Source organism: Malaclemys terrapin, chromosome 12 (assembly GCF_027887155.1).
Source record: "Malaclemys terrapin pileata isolate rMalTer1 chromosome 12, rMalTer1.hap1, whole genome shotgun sequence".
Classification (NCBI taxonomy): Eukaryota; Metazoa; Chordata; order Testudines; family Emydidae; genus Malaclemys; species Malaclemys terrapin.
The window spans coordinates 32,825,354-32,845,951 of NC_071516.1; the positions used below are offsets into that span (position 1 = coordinate 32,825,354).

At 46.5% G+C, this 20,598-nt stretch overlaps 1 protein-coding gene across 2 annotated transcripts in view; it reads left to right on the forward strand.

Moving 5' to 3' along the window:
- The first annotated feature begins 1,235 nt into the window (after positions 1 to 1,235).
- The window catches only part of MMP24 (matrix metallopeptidase 24), a 154,998-nt gene continuing 135,635 nt past the window's right edge, over positions 1,236 to 20,598 (forward strand). Inside the window, exons 1-2 of one of the 2 annotated variants that reach the window (XM_054045539.1) lie at positions 1,236 to 1,528; positions 7,446 to 7,594. In XM_054045539.1, the coding sequence (XP_053901514.1) occupies positions 1,427 to 1,528; positions 7,446 to 7,594 (251 nt within the window). In that variant the 5' untranslated portion in view covers positions 1,236 to 1,426. Of the gene's footprint in view, positions 1,529 to 7,445; positions 7,595 to 20,598 lie in introns of those variants that run through there. The other variant, XM_054045540.1, reaches the window with a different exon arrangement.

The following is a 20,598-nucleotide window of genomic DNA, read 5'->3' on the forward strand; positions in this document are numbered from 1 at the left end:
CCGCTGCCCCCCCCACACCAGCCAGAACCTTTCCCTCCTGCCCCCCACTTCCCCGCCAGAGCCTTTCCCTGCTGCCCTGCAACAGTGGGGAGTGGGCGGGGCGGGCGTTACGTGGGGTGGGGTGGGTGGGGATAATAGGCTGTGGGGAGGGGGAGGGGGTGGGGGTAACAGACAGGGGGGCAGGGCAGTGTGGAGGAGGCGGGGCGGGTGTTACGGGCAGCTGGGTGGGAGTAACGGACGGGGGGGGGGGGGCGGGAAAGTGTGAAGTGGGCAGGACTGATGTTATGGGCAGTGGGGTGGGTAGGGGCAGGGTGGGGGTAATAGGCAGTGGGGAGGGGGTGGGGTGGGTGTTACAGGCAGTGGGGAGGGGTAGGGAGCAGGGTGGGGGTAATGGGCAGGGGGCGGGGCAGTGTGGAGGGGGTGGGTGCTACAGGCAGTGGGGTGGGGTAGGGGGTGAGATGGGGTAATAGGCAGTGGGGAGGGGGCGGGGCAATGTGGAGGGGGCGGGTGTTACAGGCAGTGGGGTGGGGTAGGGGGTGAGATGGGGGTAATAGGCAGTGGGGAGGGGGCGGGGTAACGGGCAGGGGGCGGGGCAGTGTGGAGGGGGCGGGTGTTACAGGCAGTGGGGTGGGGTAGGGGGCGAGGTGGGGGTAATAGGCAGTGGGGAGGGGGCGGGGGTAACGGGCAGGGAAGTGTGGAGTGGGTGGGACTGGTGTTACGGGCAGTGGGGAAGGGGAGTGGGAGCGGTGGGTGTAATAGGCAGTGTGGAGGGGTGAGGCGGGTGTTACGGGCGGTGGGGTAGGAGGCGGGGTGGGGGTAATAGGCAGTGTGGAGGGGGTGGGGCGGGTGTTACGGACAGTGGGGAGCAGGATGGGGGTAATGGGCAGGGGGCGGGGCAGTGTGGAGGAGGCGGGGCGGGTGTTACGAGTAGTGGGGAAGGGGAGTGGGAGGGGGCGGTGCGGGTGTTACGGGCAGTGGGGTTAGGTAGTGGGCGGGGTGGGGGTAATAGGCAGTGGGCGGCGGTAACGGGCAGGGGGTGGGGCAGTGTGGAGGGGGCGGGGCGGGTGTTACGGGCAGTGGGGCGGGGTAGGGGGCGGGGCGGGGGTAATAGGCAGTGGGGCGGGGCAGTGTGGAGGGGATGCGGCGAGGGTAACGGGCAGTAGAGGTAGTGGGGAGGGGCGGGGGTAACGGCTGTCAGGGGGAATGGGCGAGGTGCTTTGTCCGTGTCCCCGCCCGGCGCCGGGCCCCGCGCACACGCCACCCGTCCGTCATCTTCGCGCTGGTCGCGGAGGGGGCGTGGCAGCCCGGTCCCGCCCCGCCCGGAGCCAGCGCGCAGGCGCAGAGCAGCGCGGCCGGTGGGCCCGGCAGGTGCGGTGGCCCCTCGGCGCGGCCCGAGCCGTGACGGCCCCTGCTCCCCGGAGCTGCCATGGAGCGGAGGCTCCGCTGGGATCTAGCCAGGGTCTGCTGCTCCCTGCTGGCCGCGCTCTGCGCCCTGCGCTGGGCCGCCGCCGAAGCCAGCAGCGGCCGGGTAGGTGCTGACCGAGCGGGCCTGAGGCCATCGAGCGGCGTGAGGGAGCGGGGAGCGGCGCTCCCCCTCGCCGGTCGGGGGAGAGTGAGCCCCGGGGGGAACCGGCGCCCCTCGTCCCTCGGCGGGGGGACTTAGCTCCTGCGGGGGGGCGTTGGCACCTGTCGCGCCCCCCTCCCTCGCCCGTCTGGGGGGCAGGATGAGGGTGTTGCGATGATGCCAGTAGGCTCTAGTGGGGGCACTGGCTGGGCGGGTCTGTGCCCGGGCGTCCGGGAACTGCGGTGGCTAATGGGCTCTGTCAACATTCTTGAATCTGCTCTGGAAAAGTTGGTGTTTCCTTCCTTCATGGGAAGAAATTGAGAAAGAATTAATGGGGAAAAAAGGTGATTTTTTTCACCCCCCCATGTGATTTACTTTGTGCAGGTAGTAGCTTGAAGGTGTTTTAGCACAGAATGTGAGGAAGTGGGGGTAATTTCTCAGCTAGTTAAGTATTATAGGTCATTACTGCTTTCATTGTCCATGGGAAATATTTGCATTTCTCTATTTTTGTGGGTTCAAAGGATATGTGGGTATAGGAGAATGCACTTTAGAGCAGTGGTTCTCAACCAGGGGTATGTGCATTGCTGGGAGTACACAGAAGTCTTCCAGGAGGTACATCAACTTCTCTATAGATATTTGCCTAGATTTACAACAGGCTACATGAAAAGCACTAGCAAAGTCGGTACAAACTAACATTTCATGCAGACAATGACTTGTTTATACTGCTCTATATCCTATACACTGAAATGTAAGTACACTATTTATATTCCAATTGCTTTATTTTATAATTATATGGTAAAAAGGAGAAAGTCAGCAATTTTTCAGTAACAGTGTGTTGTGACACTTTTATATTTTTATCTGATTTTGTAAGCACCTTCTAAGTGAGGTGAAACTTGGGGGTGTGCAAGACCAAGCCGACTCTTGAAAGAGGTACAGTGGTCTGGAAACTTGAGCCACTGTTTCAGAGAATAGCTAGAGAGACAAGGTGGGTGAAGTAATGTCTTTTGTTGGACCAACATTGCATAGAACAGAGGATAACTGTTTTTTGCAAAAATAACGAGGAGTCCTTGTGGCACCTTAGAGACTAACAAATTTATTTGGGTATAAGCTTTCGTGAAGTGGGTTTTAGCCCACAAAAGCTTATGCCCAAATAAATTTGTTAGTCTCTAAGGTGCCACAAGGACTCCTTGTTGTTTTTGCTGATACAGACTAACACGGCTACCATTCTGAAACCTCCTCTTCCCCCCCCCCCCCCAAAAAAAAAAAACATTTTGCTAATGAGAGGACAATTTTTCAAGTGCCCAGCACACACATTTGAAGTTAGTAGCTCCTGACACTTTGCACTCTTTTGAACATCTGATTGCTTATTTAGGGGACTATGTGAAAGAAGAGTTTTTTGCACTTTCTCCCATTCTGGCCCTGTGTGCTCGTGAGGAAGAACTTTTTCATAAAATATCCACAAAGTCACCTATTAGCCTTTTTTTTACTTCTGTCCTTAAAGCTCATCTTTGCCAGGAAAACTACAAAAATTCAAGAAAAAACTGCTGTGTTCAAACAGCTGCTTATCATGTTGATCATACTTGTCTTATTTTCATGTATTAGTCTCCTTTGTTTGTATCTACCTGTGATCTTTCATCTTAGATTCAATTTTGTGTAGCTCTCTGGGCTAGGGACCAGCTCTTCAGTTAGCTGTTTGTGCAGTGCCCAGTATAATAACTTCTCTAGTGTTTCCACAACGTAAGCAGTAAATAATAATAAAAGCACCCTAATCTCTTACTACTCCATTGATTTACAGGCATGTCCCTTTTTGTCAATTATTGGATGTTTCTCCCCTCTGTTTTCATTGAAGCTATTAGGTGTTCCCTCAGTTACAGACTAAGAACTTTTTCTTCCCGGCCCCCGTTATGGTCTGTGACTGCATTCTCCCTGATTGTCTCCTACCTCGTCTTTATCCACCAGTGTTTGCTGTAGTCTGTGGACATTCTTTATGGTTTGGGGAAGACTTGGAAAGTACTTGCATCACAGCAGATCTCTTTTTGGCTTTTAATGGGACCATACAGGTTTGGTGTACTTGTAATAGCATTGCAGGTCAGTGTACATAGAGGGGTGCTGGAGTAGAAATCTGGGTCTTGTGTGCTTTTTGAAATCATGCTGTAAACCTATATAGAACTGAATATAATGTGATGGGAATTGGGCAAGAACCTTTCCTGTGTTTCGGGGCTTGGTCATTCTGTGGTGTGGAGAAGATGGATATCCCCACACTGTTCTGTTTGTTCGGTAGAGGGGAAATGTATATATGGGGCTGGAGCCTGCAGCAGCAGGGAGTAGAGCAGGGTCTCCTGTGTTGAGATGGAGGCTGTTGGGGTAGGTTGTAGGGTTATAAAATGACACCCATTGAGGGATGTGGAATGGTGCATATGCCTCTGTATTTGTATGGGGAGAATGAAGCAGTACAGGATGGGAGAACTGCATGTTCCTACAGTGTTGAAAGGGATTGGTGTGGAATGGAAGATGCCTGCTGGGTATTGAGCACAGGATATGGGAAACCAGGGTTCCCGGTTGGCACAGGCTGGAAGAGACAAGGGATGCCACTATGGGTGTGTGTGTGGATGGTGTGGTTCTTTTGGTTTTGTTTTTTTTAAGGCTGGGAGTGAGCGAGACCATAGACAATGTCCTAGATGGTGGAGCAAGGTGATATTCCCTGCATTGTGAAAAATTGAAGGGAGTTCTTGGGACACAGTTGCCAGTAGTTCAAGGCTTTAGAGAAGCTTGGGAGTGTGTTATATCATGGTGGGTAGAGTGTTCAGGATGAAGTTGCTCATCTGACTTGGGTTGGGGGAATATAATGTTATTATGTAGGTTGGCACAATGTAAGCTGGTGGCATCTGGGAGCTGTATAGTCTGGAGAATGTTTAGGGACCCCTCACTGGGGTGGTTCAGGAAGGACTGAATCTCTGCAGAGGAGATTGGGGCAAGGGTGTTCTTGCATCATCAGGGTAAGGTCAGTGTGGGGTAGGGTAAGCTGGGGACCTTTAAGTAATGGGGTTGGGTTGGTGAGCTTTATTTCAGAGGGTGACAGGATGAAGAGATGGGGACCACAGATGCTGACTTATTGTTCCCGGTGGGTGCTCCACCCAAAGTCCTGCCCCCACTCCACCCCTTCCCCTGAGGCCCACTGCTTGTTGCTCTCTGCACTCCCCTGAGTGCCTCCCACCAGCTGCTGAACAGCTGTTTGGTGGGGCCACCAAACAGTTGTGGCTGGTGGGTGCTGAGCATCTCCTATTTTTTTCCCCATGGGTGCTTGATCTCTGGAGTACCCATGGAGTTGGCACCTATGCTGGTGACTGTTTCAGCAATTCAGTATGTGGGGTAAAGATAGTGGGGAAGTACCATTCTTGCAGGAGACAGGTGAAGTGTCTACTGGCTGATAGGTAGGACAAATTTGCACTCTGCTTCTTATGGCTCTAGGAAGCAGTGAATAGCCATACTGTAGTGCACTGCAGCCGTGGCCCAACACTGGGGCTAGGGGCAGGGCCAGGCGTAGAGTCCTTATCCCTTCTCTGCACCAACTGGAAAGTCCTCTGCACATAGAAAATTCTCAGTACAGAGAATGTTTCTGTTGCATGACAGGTCCTTAGTGTAAGTGAGAGTTGGGGGCCTTTAAAAGTTTAGTATCTTCCTTAGTTTTAGTTGGAATAGAAAGTATTTTGTCATAAGGAGATATATCAACTTTATTCCAAATACGGAAGAGAAATATTTATTGAACACTTGTCTTTTCTGCGTCATTGTCCGCTTTGCCATCTGTACCATTGTCAGGACTCCTTTCGTTCCTGATGTATTTAAAACAAAATTCTTCTTTATCCTATTGGCCCTGGACACTTCCTTTAAACCTTTAGCAGTCCTTATCAATTTCCTATATTTCTTAACTTGTATTTTATATTCATATTTGCCTCCCCTTTTTTCCATTTGTTATCAGTCTGCAGCTTTCATATTCTGTCTTAGCCCAAGATGGTTTTTAACTGAAGTTTAAAAAAAAAAAATCATGATGGAGAAACTGACTCTAAGAACATCTACTAAAGTGTTCTTAAACAACTCCTCATGTTTTTTCACACTTTTTCTATTTAATTTTTTTCTATGCCAATTTTGTTAATTACTTTTAGCTTTGAGAAACTGACCCATGTAAAGCACAGTGTCACTTAGATGCTGTGACGGGTTGGATCACAGAAACCCCCTTGGGAACTGCCAACTGATGTGCCAAGACTACTTCTGCCCCTGCTTTCCCTGCCAGCTTGGGACTCCAGCACCCTGTCTTGCTGAGCCAGACATGCCAGTCTGCTCCAACACAGACCCAGGATCTGAACCACCTGCCCCAAAGCTGCAGACTTAACTGAAAGCAACTTGAGAAGTGTTCCTGTCTTTAACACTCAGATGCCCAACTCCCAATGGGGTCCAAACCCCAAATAAATCCGTTTTACCCTGGATAAAGCTTATACAGGGTAAACTCATAAATTGTTCGCCCTTTATAACATTAATAGAGATGAACAGCTGTTTGCCTCCCCCCCCCCCCCCCGGGTATTAATGCATACTCTGGGTTAATTAATCAGTGACAAGTGATTTTATTAAGTACAGAAAGTAGGATTTAATTGGTTCCAAATAATAGCAGACAGAACAAAGTGAATTACCAAGCAAAATAAAATAGAACATGCAAGTCTGAGTCTAATACAGTAAGAAAACTGAATACTGATAAAATCTCACCCTCTGAGGAATTCCAGTAAGCTTCCTTTTACAGACTAGTCTCCTGGTCTGGGTCCAGCAATCACTTGCACCCCCTGTAGTTCCTGTCCTTTGTTCCAGTTTCTCTCAGCCTCTCCACCCCAAAGGATACCTATCTCTTAAGCCAACTGAAGACAAAATGGAGGGGGTCTCCCAGGGGTTTAAATAGACTTTCTCTTGTGTGTGGAGACCCCCATCTCTCTCCTATGCGAAGTTCAGCTGCAAGATGGAGTTTTGGAGTCACATGGGCAAGTCACATGTCCATGCATGATTCAGAGCTTACATCTAGCAGCCATGGTTCACTGCTGCCTTGAACGTCCTCACATAAGTAGTCTACTTGGATTGGAGCCTTCCAAGATCCATTGTCCATTAAGTGCTTCTTGATTGGGCACTTAACTTGCACATTCCTTTCTCAAGAAGCTGACCAAATGCTTTACTAAGGCTACTTAGAAATCAAGCAAGTACACAGTCAATATTCATAACTTCGAACACAAAAATGATGCATGCATACAAATAAAAGGAATGGATTAGTAGATCATAACCTTTACATAGATATGTTTCATGGCATATGTAGCATAAAACATATTCCAATTATGGCATATGTACATTCATAAGCATATTTCCATAAAGTCTTATGGGGTACACCGTCACAGATGCTTTAGAAAATTTTACCTTAAATCTAGTCACTGAAGTGTCAAGAGGGTTGTTACTTTTGCTTTAAGTGCAAATCACAATGCATCTTTAGCAAAGGAGTTGCTACCAATGTCTCCATAGTAAGCAAGACATGCTAACAAGTCACTTGTGTGCTAAGGGGCTAACAGATATTATTCATAATGAATAATTCACCATCACTAATGGAAAGTTTGCATACTGCTTGCCCTCAAAATAGTTGGTTTTAACGAGTGCAATTAACCTATTACTCTCATGACACAAATTCACTATCTTCAGCCAAAACAAAAAAAAATGAAGAGGAAAAGAGGCAATGAATTTCTACAATTCAGTGGTCACATAAAATTTTTTCCAATACTTTAAAGGAACAATTTTTTATATATAAACTTCAAAACTGACTAAATTATAATGAATGCTTTCTATTTCTCATGTTTTTCAGAGTTGGCTAAAAGCATACGGCTATTTGCTTCCCTCTGAAAGCCGAATGTCTGCCCTGCACTCAGGAAAAGCTATGCAGTCTGCAGTTGCCACTATGCAACAATTTTATGGGATCCCAGTAACAGGAGTGTTGGATCAGACAACTATTGAGTAAGATTTACAAAGGTTATTTTGTGTTTATCTTCTAGACACATCTTAATATAACATTCTCTGTGCCAAAATCCTCTGTGATTAAATAATTATGTGACAGATGTTTGCTTGAAATAGGATTCCCCAGGGGAATCTAGAAAAAATCTAGAATTAGAGAAAATATCTATCCTCTGTACTAAAATCCTTTAAGTCCCAAGGAAGAATGGGAAGGTAGAAACCAACTGCAGGGTATGTTTTGTAGGGTTGTGCTTTTTCTCTTGTTAGAGGCCTTTGTCCTGAATTAATAGGTATTGTTGGAGTTCTCATGGATTTCAGAGAAGTCACAATGTTAGCTGCTTCGAGACTCCATTTTGAGTCAGGTGGAGTATTCTGATTCACCTATGGTCTGAGTTGAGATTTGCCTCAGTTTGGGAGATGAATCTGTGCGGAAGCCTGCTCCAGCCTCATGGGCTTACATTCACTCTAAATTCTAATTTAGCTTATTCCAGTTTGCAGAGTTGGGAGCCTGAGGGCCACAATCAGGAGCTTTTCTATCCTTTCTAGGAGAGTTTACAAAGGAGTATTTCCTGTGAATCTCTTATGGGAAGTTGTGTAATTTATTTAACTTTATGTGGGATCTTAATGTAAAAAATATACTTTTCTAGATTTGTAACAGAATCCTGAGTGTCTTCTGCTTCCACCCCCTCCCCCGCCCCCGCACTTAATCTATGCCATAGCCCACATGTAATGAATGCTGTCTGACAAAAATAAGCCTGTCCCTTTCCAGCAGGCTTTGGAAACGACACTCTCTATCTCAATGGGAGGCAGCCGTCTTACAACTACCTCCTCTCTTATTCTTGTTCACTGCCAAGCTCCAGTCTAACTGAGAGTCCTTCCTCCATGACTGCCATATAGACCTATGCAAATTACACTAGAAGGGCTCACAGCATGAGTGGGAGAAAACAAAATCACCTCCTCACTCACTTGGGAACAAAACAGGAGAAAACAAACCCTTGCATATTAAGGTATAGATGTGGAGGGTGTTTTTTGAGATAACAACCTGAGGATAGTGGGCTTCCTTGGGGAGGTTCAGCATGAAAAACCCACTGAATTTTTACAAAGGGTGTTGCCAGATCTTTTGCACCTCCCCAAAGATCTATGGTTGGATATGGAGTGTGCACACCACTTAAGTATCACAGAGGGAAACAAAACAAGTAGTAACAAAATTGTAGATCACAGTATTGTGTGTAGATCTGTATTGCTTTGTTGAGATGTTATTTGGCAAACAAGAACCAGGACTATTTTTTTTATTTGGGTCTCCTGCCCCTCTTCTTGTAGGTCTGTCAACTCAACAGTGACTGACTGTGTTAATGCACAGAATTTTTACTAGGGACTAAAATAAAGACTTTCTATGCAATCAAGAGGCCTATAACAGTAAACAAGGGAAATTGGTAATTCAGAACTTTGTGCAGATAAATTTTTTAATTTTGAGCTGTCCAGTGTGAAACAATGTATAGGAAGCCTTAAGAGACAGAACTTGTTCTCTTTACATAGGAGTTTCAGGAAGGGGTATAAGAGTAACACAGGAAGCAAGAATGGGATTGTGGGGTGCCACAACGCTGAAGCATGACTATGATGTCTAGAGATCCCAGTAAAAGATCAAGGCCCTATTGTGCTGCATGCCATACAAACAACTAAGCAAATTACATCTTCTGTCACCTTCACATCAGACTTCACCATGAGGCATTCCCTGTCTCCATAGCAACTGGAGACAGACCAGATCATTGCTCTATGTAGGAGTTTAGGGCCGCCCTCCAGGAAGAACTCTCCAGAATTGTCTGTCTCTAGCCTCTCTCAGACCGCAGACCCTAAGGGCTCCCTTTGGAGCAGAACTTTTCACAAGATTTGAAAAATATTTTAAACTAAATTTCTCCCCGGACCTGCCTGCATGGTCCTGCATTGCCGACTATGAGGATGTGACTTGCAGGGCCTGCTAAAATATTGTGTGTTAACTGCCCAATGTAGACCCTGCTAGCGTGAATTGAAAGTTACCTAGTTTGTGTTAATGTAGTCAGCCCCCCTGAATCATGGAGGAAAGCAAGGACCACCCCCCGCCCCAAAAGCAGCCAGGAGAAAGAGATCCCTCCTCCCAGCCAGCAAGTAGGCAAGTGCCATGCAGAGACATGTTGTTAGCCAGGATGGGCATGAATGGGGTCCCTAGGATCTGTTTGCCAGAAGCTGGGAATGGGCAACAGGGGATGGATCACTTGATGATTACCTCTTCTGTTTATTCCCTCTGAAGCACCTGGCATTGGGCACTGTTGGAAGACAGGATACTGGGCTAGATGAATCTTTGGTCTGGCCCAATATGGCCGTTATGTTCTTAAGTTGTTTGCCCTCAGTGCCAGGTCATCCTGCAGGTCTTTGGAAATTATTGCGTCATTTGTTTCCAACAGCAACAGCCCTGGGCCTCTCCTCATTCTGTGCAGTCAGCTTCCATGCAGCAGGGCGAAGATTCAGGGTGATTCACATCCCCTTCCCCAAATAAAGCTTCGTTTTCCTTTTCCAGTTTCCAGGAGGCCCACAGAAGGTTATAAAGTGGCTGCTCTTTTCTTTATGTGCCGGGTACAAGCCTATCCTTTCAGTCTCTGTGGTAATGCTCCCATGGTGGTGCCAGTTCTCATGATTTTATTGAGAATCCTGCAACTTTTGGTGTATTTCTTAAAGCTCAAGCTGCTAGAATCAAGATATTGCATGAGAATCTCAGCTTTAATTTAAAATAATTATCTAGCCTTCATAATTGTGGGGAAAAGCTTGGGAACATAAAGCAAGTGCCACCTTAAGGCTCAGAAACCAGAAAGCAAAGAACCACCTCAAACTTCTTGTTACCCCAAAAATCATGAGGTTGGCTTATGACTCATTTTTAAAACACTTGAGGTTAGCAAAACTGCTCCTCATAAGGTCTCGCCCCATCTCACAGTCCCCCACCTCGGGTAGGTAAAGGAGAATTATTGTTGATAGAGGTAGTACAAATCTTTTTTCTCTTGTAAAATCAAACTATTCTATTGCCTTCAAAGCTCTCCTTGAAGTCTTAAAATCTACTGCAATACTCCTCTCTTAAAGAGCACCTTAAAGTTGAGGCTTTGAACAAGATACTTCAGATTATCAACTAAGGCTATGTCTACACTGCAGATCTTACAGCAGCACAGCTGTACCGTCTACTGTGTAGCCGCTATATGCTGGCGGGAGTGAGCTCTCCTGCTGGCATAATTAAACCGCCCCCAACAGGAGGCGGTAGCTATATTGGTGAGTGTGTCCTGTTGACACCAGCGCTTTTGTTGGTGAAACTTTTGTTGGTGAGGGGTGTGTTTTTTCACACCCCTGACTGACAAAAGTGCTAGTGTAGACATAACCTAATTTTTTTTCCAGAGTTAAGTGTAAATGGGGATCTAACTTTGCAGGCTAGATCTCTTTGGGAGAGAGGCATATTGGTTGGTGATATTGCAGTTAGTCTCAAACTAACCAAGCTGTCATGGCTAAATATGATTTCATTAATTTTGGGAAACCCCATTCATTTGTGGAACATTTACCAGAAACAGAAAAGAAGCAGTTTCAGGCCATTGACAGCAGGCTCTCCAAAGGAAAGCTGTGGAACCTTGGCTTGGGAGAAAAGCTGACAAAGGAATCCTGTGGCTCTCAGTCTTTTTATGACAATGACCACATAAGCTTCTGCTTGGAGCAGGATTTTCCATTTCCTGGAGGATTGGGTTGCTTTGACTACAGACCAAAAACAACAAGGAGTCTGGTGGCACCTTAAAGACTAACCGATTTATTTGGGCATAAGCTTTCGTGGGTAAAAACCTCACTTGTTCAGATGCATCTGAAGAAGTGAGGTTTTTACCCACGAAAGCTTATGCCCAAATAAATCGGTTAGTCTTTAAGGTGCCACCAGACTCCTTGTTGTTTTTGTAGATACAGACTAACACGGCTACCCCCTGATACTTGACTACAGACCAGTGCATCGGGGACATAGTGAGTCCCATGAGTTACTGTTCCCACCTTATCTGTTTTTCATCCAATGTCTCTTGTCGAATGACTGCATAAAGCACAGTCTAATCTAGAACAAGGTTTCTCACCTCCTGGTTATGGGAGTAATATGGAGCATTCCCTCAGATTCTTAGGGTTATACTTAATCTCCTCTCTTGTTCAGAAGTGTACAAAGGGAATCCGCACCATTCTAGATCTCAAAAGGCTCAATAAGTGGATGAAGAACATGAAGTTACAGACGTGTCATCCCTGTTCCAGGGGGATTTTCTGACTTTAGTGGATCTGGTGGATGCATACCTCCGCATTCTGATCAGACTGTGTCATCACAGGTTCTTAAGGTTTGTCTAGGAAGGAAGCAGCATAAATCTTGGTGCTTCCGTTTGCCTTGTCCTCAGTCCCCTGGGTTTTCACAAAGATGGTGGTGGTAATCATAGCCAGACTCGGGTTACTGGATCCACCTGTGCACCTTCGTGGATGACATCTTAATCAGAGCTCTATCCCTTGCAACAGCACACAGAACTAGTCTCTGACTTAGGACTCTTATGGGCACATGGCTTTATTGTCAGTGTCAAGAAAAGCTCTTTGATTCCTTCCACCAAAATAACCCACTAGGGGATGGACATAGACACCTCATTAGCAAGGATTTACCCATCTCTAGAAGGTTCCAGAAGATTCAGAATCTCCTCTTACTGTTTCGGAGCTGCCAGAGGCCCACCATAGCACTGAGCCTTCAACTATTAAGCCTCCTAGTAACATGCAGACAGATCGCTCCGAAGACGCAATTACACATCGGGTGCTTTTAAAGCTACGTCCTAGGAGTATGGGACAGCTCCCCAGAACACATGAAAGATCAAGTAAAGGTTCTGTCACAGGGGATTAACTCCTTGAAGAGCAAGTGTGTGGTCATATGCCTTCCAGATCCCTTGGTCCTCACAACCGATGCCAGCCCTGGAGGGCTGGGGAGCACACCTGGGGTCCCAAACAGCTCATGGCATTTAGAATCTGGTAGAAAGGACACACAGCATAAACATCTCAGGACTAAGAGCTGTCAGGCCTGCACTACGATGATTCCAGTCCAGCCTAGAGGAAAGCCACATCATGATTCAGTCAAGACAACACGACCATGATCACATAAGTGAACAATTAAGGGGGGGGAACAAGAAGCCCAGCACTTCATCTTGAAACAATAGAAATCATGCAGTGGGCAGAGCATTCTCCCCTTTCTCTCAGGGCAGTTCAAATAAAGGGAGACCGGAACCAGGAGATGGACCGGCTCAGCAGGATCAAGATGAACAACTGAGTGTGCCTGAATCAGGAAGGCTTCAAGATAATTGCCTGTCTGATTGTTTGGCCTGCTTTCAACCAACCTATTTTCAAACAGCATGAGTGCATCCCCAGGTCCATGGGAACAGATGCCCTATTGCACAGATGGCTGCAGGGCTTCCTCTGTGCTTTTCCTCCCTACCTGTTATTAGGGAAGGCGTTCCAGAAGATAAAACAAGAGCAGGTGACAGTTAAACTGGTAACCCCACATTGGCCATGGAGACCCTGGTTTATGTGTGATTATGGCCGCCACTACAGCTCCCAAAGAGACAAGACATCCTCTCTGGGTCCTCTTTTTCATCGAGACCTGATCAGGTTACACCTACCAGCCTGGTTATTGAAAGGGAAGCGCTGGTATTGGACCTTTCTTCCAGAGTCATCAGGAGATTCTTTCTTCTAGAAAAGCATCAACGTAGAAAGCATACTTTTTCTGGACCAAGTTCTGGGGATGGTGCCAGGAACACAAGATAAATCCAAGATAACCTGAATTCCTGTATATCTTGGAAAAAGAACAGTAGTACTTGTGGCACCTTAGAGACTAACAAATTTATTTGATCATAAGCTTTCGTGGGCTACAGCCCACTTCATCAGACACATAGAATGGAACATAAAGGGCGAAGGGGTGTGTGTGTGTGTGTGTGTGTGTATATATATATATATATATATATATATATATACACATACACACATACATACATACATAGAACATGAAAAGATGGAAGTTGCCAACTCTAAGAGGCTAATTAGTATGGCAACTTCCACCTTTTCATGTTCTCTGTATGTATGTATCTTCTTACTATATGTTCCATTCTATGCATCTGATGAAGTGGGCTGTAGCCCACGAAAACTTATGCTCAAATAAATTTTAGTCTCTAAGGTGCCACAAGTACTCCTGTTCTTCTTTTAGATACAGACTAACACGGCTGCTACTCTGAAACCTGTATATCTTGGATTTTCTCCAAGAAGGTTTCAACAAAGGTCTCCAACCCAGCACCATGGCATGTCAGATGTCTGCCCTTAGTAGCATGATGCTCTCTGGCAGAGAACACCCAGATAGACAGATTCCTTAGCACAGTCTGATTTAGCCAGGCTAGTTATCAGGCCTCTTTTTTCCAAAATGGTACCTGCCCCTGGTAGTGAGAGCCCTGATAAAACACCCCTTCATACCTTTGATGTCAGTGTCAGCATTTTATTTGTCCATCACATCTTGCTTCCTGATGCCATCATGTCCACCAGGTGAGTGTTGGAGCTGGCGGCACTTTGTATACAGGAGCCTTACTGAGTGTTTCATGAGGACAAGGTGGTGCTCATAACTCCGGAATTATTTATGCCAAAGGTGAACTCTTCCTTCCATGGTTCCCAAAAGATGGTTCCCTGTTTTTCTATCCTTCCAGCTGAAATTCCAAGGGTGCAGAGCTTCCTATTGCTATGTAGAGTAGACTGTGCATTGTGGAAGTATACAGGATGGTGAATGGTATTGGGAGTTAGTTGTGTAGTTAAGGGGGTATTGTCTGTAAGGCCCCTGCCTAAGTTGTTGCAGAAATTAAAGTCATATAACAAATGAAGCAGTGTATTTCAGGACAGAAAGGAAGGATGGTGTTTTGGGGCTGGTCCACACTAACCCCCCACTTTGAACTAAGATACTTCGACTTCAGCTATGTTATTCACGTAGCTGAAGTTGCGTATCTTAGTTCTAACTTACTGCGGGTCCAGACGTGGCAGGCAGGCTCCCCCGTCGACTCCGCGTACTCCTCTCGCGGAGCAGGAATACCGGCGTCGACGGCGAGCACTTCCGGGATCGATTTATCGCGTATAGACAAGACATGATAAATCAATCCCAGAAGATCGATTGCTTACCGCCGGACCCGGGGGTAAGTATAGACGTACCCATAGTTAGGGCAGTTGCATGCCACCGTGGAGAATTGGAGTCTGCCCTTGCCACAAAGTTTGTGATGCTGGATAAGGCACTTCTGCCAAATTTCTGACAAATGGCACTAATCATATGTTTCACTTCTTTTGCATGTCCAACTTGAGACACCTAGGGTCTGATTTACAAAAGTGCTGAACATTCACAACTGCAACTGAAGTCAAGAACGGTGTGCTGAATATAGAAAGTGCTATGAAATGCTAAGATCTCTGGAGTCCTTGTGGCACCTTAGAGACTAACAAATTGATTTGGGCATAAGCTTTCATGAGCTAGATCCCAATGTGGACACACATCTGACATCAGGAATCATAACATTCAAAACCCAGTAGGAGAACGCTTCAATCTCTCTGGTCACTCAATAACAGACCTAAAAGTGGCAATACTTCAAAAACAGACTCCAACGTGAAACTGCAGAACTGGAATTAATTTGCAAACTGAACACCATCAGATTAGGCCTGAATAAAGACTGGGAGTGGTTGGTTCATTACAAAACCTAAACCTAATTTCCCCAATACTAATTTCCCCCTACTGTTACTCACACCTTCTTGTCAACTGTCTGAAATGGGCCACTCTCATTACCACTTCAAAAGTTATCTTTCCTCCCTTGGTATCCTGCTGTTAATTGAATTGTCTCATTAGATTGACCTCACACTTGGTAAGGCAACTCCCATCCTTTCATGTATTTATACCTGCTCCTGTATTTTGCACTCCATGCATCTGATGAAGTGGGGTCTAGCCCACGAAAGCTTATGCCCAAATCAATTTGTTAGTCTCTAAGGCGCCACAAGGACTCCTCGTTGTTTTTGCTGATACAGACTAACACGGCTACCAGTCTGAAACCTGTTAGATGCTACAGTAATTAGTGCTGTAGAAAAGACCTTGAGAATATTAAAAATTCTATTTCAGAACTGTAAAGTGTGGATAATGGTACTGACCTTCTTTGTAGAGTTGTTTGAGATCCATTGGTGAAAAGAGTTAGGTGGTATTATTCAATTCAGGGTTTGAATGGCATGTGGTAAACAAGGCTTTGAATGATGAAGTTAAATATTGAATAGAACCATAGGGTTAGAAGGGACCACTAGGGTCATCTAGTCTAGCCCCTTTCCAAGACACAGGATTTCTTGTGCCTATATCCAAGACAGATGCCTGTCCAGACTCTTTGAAAAAGCCTCCAGTGAAGGAGCTTCCACGACTTCCCTGGGCAGTTTGTTCCATTGTGCTACTGTTCTTACAGTTAAGTTTTTCCCGAGATGCTTCCCATTCAGTGAATGCTGTCCATCCTGTGCACTGGATGAGAAAGGTTTCCTATGGGGGGAAAGAGAAGTAGGGGATCATGTACTTAGGTTATCAAAATATATATAAGGATGTCAACTTGTGGTCTGTGCATTCTTAATTCTGACACTTCATAATTTGAGGGATTGACTCTGCAGCATTAATGTTTTTAGTGTAGCTTGTGTATGTAATAGTTTACAGATAAGGTACCATTAAATGGAACTCAACAATATATAACTGTATTTCCTGGGTTTTTAAGGATCAATAAAACCTTGTGGTGTGCAGTAGAAATGCCTACCTTTGTGCAGCTCTGCATCAGCTCTTAGCACACAGCCTTCATAAGCCTTTCCTGGAAACAGCATCCAGTCCCCAGGGTACTGCCTGGGGCTAGAGATCACCTGATTCTGAACATGCTATTAGAGGTTTTATAAAGGAGGAGGCAGTTCAATATGTGGTTTTTTTTTTGTTTTGTTTTTTTTAAATATAAATAAAGTTGCCATGTCCCTTGTGTCCTCACCCTCCCTCCCTTGTTTAAGTAGAGGTATTGACAATGACACTTTTGTAGTGCAATAACTCCTGAAATACGTCTAAAGTTGACCTTGGTCTGATCCAATAGGGGCAGTCAATGCTATACATTTAATAGTCTATCAGACCACCAAAAAAGGAATGAGTCTGAAAATAGTATGCACTGCTTATTTTAGGTGGGGTTGTGTATCAGAAGCCCCTTGAACAAATGACCACCAAGTTGCATTTATTTGATCACTCTTTCGCTTTTCAGGAACGGGGCAAGGAGCATGAATCATGATTACATGATGCTAACTGCTTGTACTAGAGTCTTTCATCTTCTATTTATTTAATTAGTGCTGTTTTCCTTGATAATACTTCTAAAGTAAAATTGGAGTCTGCATGTGAATCTTAGAGAACTTGGAATATCAACTCTTAAACTACAAATTTTGATATTGGGGCATAACTTCCGAAAAGAACCCTTGCTGATTGCTGGTAGAGAGCCAGTAAGAGACACCACACATTCTGACAGCTAACAAGGGTAGGACTCAAATTCACGGTACTTGTGTTGCTCAGATTCAGTGGCTCTAGCCACCTAGTTACTGCAGTCTGTCTGAAAAGTCCCTGACTTTGCAACAGAGTTCCTATCTTGCTGTATGTGCACATTTCACTCTTCTATAGATTAATAGATTCCAAGGCCAGAAGGGACCATTGTGATCATCTAGTATAACACAGGCCAGAAAATTTCCCCCAAATAATTCCTGTTTGAACTAGAAAAACATCCAGTCTTGATTTAAAAATTACCAGTGATGGAGAATCCACCACTTTGGTAAATTGTTCCAATGGTTAATTACCCTCTTTGTTAAAAATTTATGCCATATTTCTAGTCTGAATTCTGAGCACTTTGCTATCTGTAGGGTTAGCTGTCATTATCCCATATTGAATATAAGATAATTGAGAGCTTGTATAAGGTCACCTTAAACATAGTTTAAGAATAGAACATAGCTTCTAACAGAACCAAATCACAGCCACTTTGCCATACAGAAGTTCATCTGTAGCCTCTAGTAACACTGTGGCTCTGGGACAAGTGGATTTCTAGGACTCCTGCTGATAACCACTAAATGAGTCAACGGTTCATTTGTAAAGTTTAGTGTAAAGACCCTGGAGTAACTGCTGAAATTATTTTATATGACAAGACTTATTTAGAAGTGAATTTGGATGTATTAAGATTGGTTTTACTGTTCCATTTTTAGTATTTGTATTTTGATTGAAGCTGCCCATTTTAAGAACAGGGTGGGGCAACTTATTGTAGAGTGTGTTTGAGGCTGAGAGGAGCTTATGGGACACTGCTTATGTGTGCAGAGGGGAGACCCAGCCTGTGTATGCCCCAGATTGGCCAGAACTTGATTTTAAAGACTTACTTTTCCAGAAAGCAGCCTCACTTTCCAAGGTGTAATTAACATGACACAGCAAGGGAGGTTTAGGTTGGGTATTAGGAAAACTTTCTAACTGTAAGGGTAGTTAAGCTCTGGAATAGACTTCCAAGGAAGGTTGTGGAGTCCCCATCACTGGAAGTTTTAAAAAACAAGTTGGGCAAACATCTGTCAGGGATGGTCTAGTTTTACTTGTTCCTGACACAGCACAGTGGGCTGGACTTGATGACAATGGTCTCAAGTTGCGGTGGGGGAGGTCCAGGTTGGATATCAGGAAAAACTATTTCACTAGGAGGGTGGTGAAACACTGGAATGCGTTACCTAGGGAGGTGGTGGAGTCTCCTTCCTTGGAGGTTTTTAAGGCCCGGCTTGACAAAGCCCTGGCTGGGATGATTTAGCTGGGAATTGGTCCTGCTTTGAGCAGGGGGTTGGACTAGATGACCTCTTGAGGTCCCTTCCAACTCTGATATTCTATGATTCTATGACTTCTCAGGGTCCCTTTGTCTGACATTTCTGTGACTTCTCTTCTGCTGCAAATCACTTCCTCCTTGCGCTTTCTTCTCTCTCCTACATTGTCTCAGTCATTGATTATTTAACCTTCTCCAATCAACCCCACGTCTGACTCATCCACTAGTTATTTGAATAAACATAATGGTTTCTCTGTTACCTTGTCCTTAGTCTCCTGATTTGTTTGCTGCACGTTTGTGTTGTCTTTTATTCTATGCTAAGAAGATGTAAACACTTTAGGGCAGGGACATGTATAGCACTTTGCACAATGGGAGCCTGTTGTATAGGGTTACCATTCGTCCGGATTTACCCGGACATGTCCTCTTTTTTTGTACTAAAAATAGCGTCCGGGGGGAATTTGTAAAGCACTCACAATGTCCGGGATTCCCCCCTCCCCGGGCAGAGCAGAGCGAGCGGCTGGGAGGGCTGCAGGAAAGTCCCGGGCTGGACTCCGGAGCAGCTGTAGAGGAGCCGGATCCGCCCTGCATTCTGAGCAAGTGTATCAGCACAAAGTGCAGCCCTCCCCTTTTGCAACTGGGAGCGGTTTCTGCCATGCAGCGTAGCAAAACGGGAGCGAGAGCACTTTGTGCTGATACAAGGGCAGCTCTCCCCTGCAGCCCGGTCCGGGCCAGGGACCGGGTTTTGTTGTGCTGGGGAGCTCAGCCACGTGTCCGGCTCGCACAGAGCCCAACACCCTGTTCTGAGCAGCAGGGTAAGGGGGCCAGGGGCCAGGAAGGTTCTGGAGGTGGCAGTCAAGAAACGGGGGGGGGCTTTTTGGGGGGAGTGGAGAAAGTTTTGGGCAGTCAGGGTACAGGTAGGGGGTAGGGTCCTGGGGGGCAGTTGGGGGGTCTTTAGGAGGGGGTAGTTAGGGGACAAGGAACTGGGAGTCTTAGGTAGGGGGTGGGGTTCTGGAGGGCAGTTAGGAGCAGGGGTCCCAGGAGGGGGCAGTCAGGGGACAAGGAGCGGGGTGGGGGGCTGAGAGTTCTGGGGGGGAGCTGTCAGGGGGCAGGAGTGGGGAGAGGGATCGGAGCAGTCAGGGGACAGGGAGCAGAGGGGTTTAGATGGGTTGGGAGTTCTGGGGGGGGCTGTCAGGGGGCAGGAGTGCGGAGAGGGATCGGAGCAGTCAGGGGACAGGGAGCAGAGGGGTTTAGATGGGTTGGGAGTTCTGGGGGGGGCTGTCAGGGGGTGGGGAGTGGTTGGATGGGGCATGGGAGTCCCAGGGGTCTGTCTGGGGGTGGGGGTGTGGATAAGGGTTGGGGCAGTCAGGGGACAAGAGGCAGGGAGGCTTAGATAGGGAGTGGAGTCCTGGGGGGCAGTTAGGGGCAGGGGTCCCAGGAGGGGGCAGTCAGGGGACAAGGAACGGGGGGAGGGTTGGGGGTTCTGGGGGGGCGGGAAGTGGGAGGGGCAGGGGCGGGGCTAGGGCGGGGCTCCTCCCATCCTCTTTTTTGCTTGCTATGGTAACCCTACTGTTGTAGGGTCACACCCTAGACTCGAGCTTTGCAGTGTAGATGCAGTCTGTCTCCTTCCCCTCCACGACTGGTGAGCAGGGGGTCTGCTATAAATTTCCCTCAATGCCATGGGCCAACTTCCTTTGTCTTTTTAATCCCAAGAATCTCAATTGACTCCACTGAAAACGGAAGCAAGCCCCCTGGGTGAACTGCAGCAGCGTAGTGAGTCAGCATTAAGCCTTCCATTGTCTTCTGATTACTGAGTGGCAAACACACCATTGGAGAGCTTTCTGTGTTTGCAATGGAGACTGAGCAGAACAAGCCTTTTGCAAAGTGTACTGCTTGCTGGTCACAGGAGCAAAGCCAGATTCTGGTAAATCTCTGGTGCGAGGCCAGCAAAACAATGGACTTCAGTAAGAGTACCAGGAATGATCACACATACCAGCAAATAGTGAAGAAGCTGGCAGCATTGCAAATGTACCAGACTAGTGCAGGGAGTGCATTAACCATCTCAAGAGTGAGTACAGGAAAACCAGGGACCAGAACTGCACCTTGGGCAAGTTG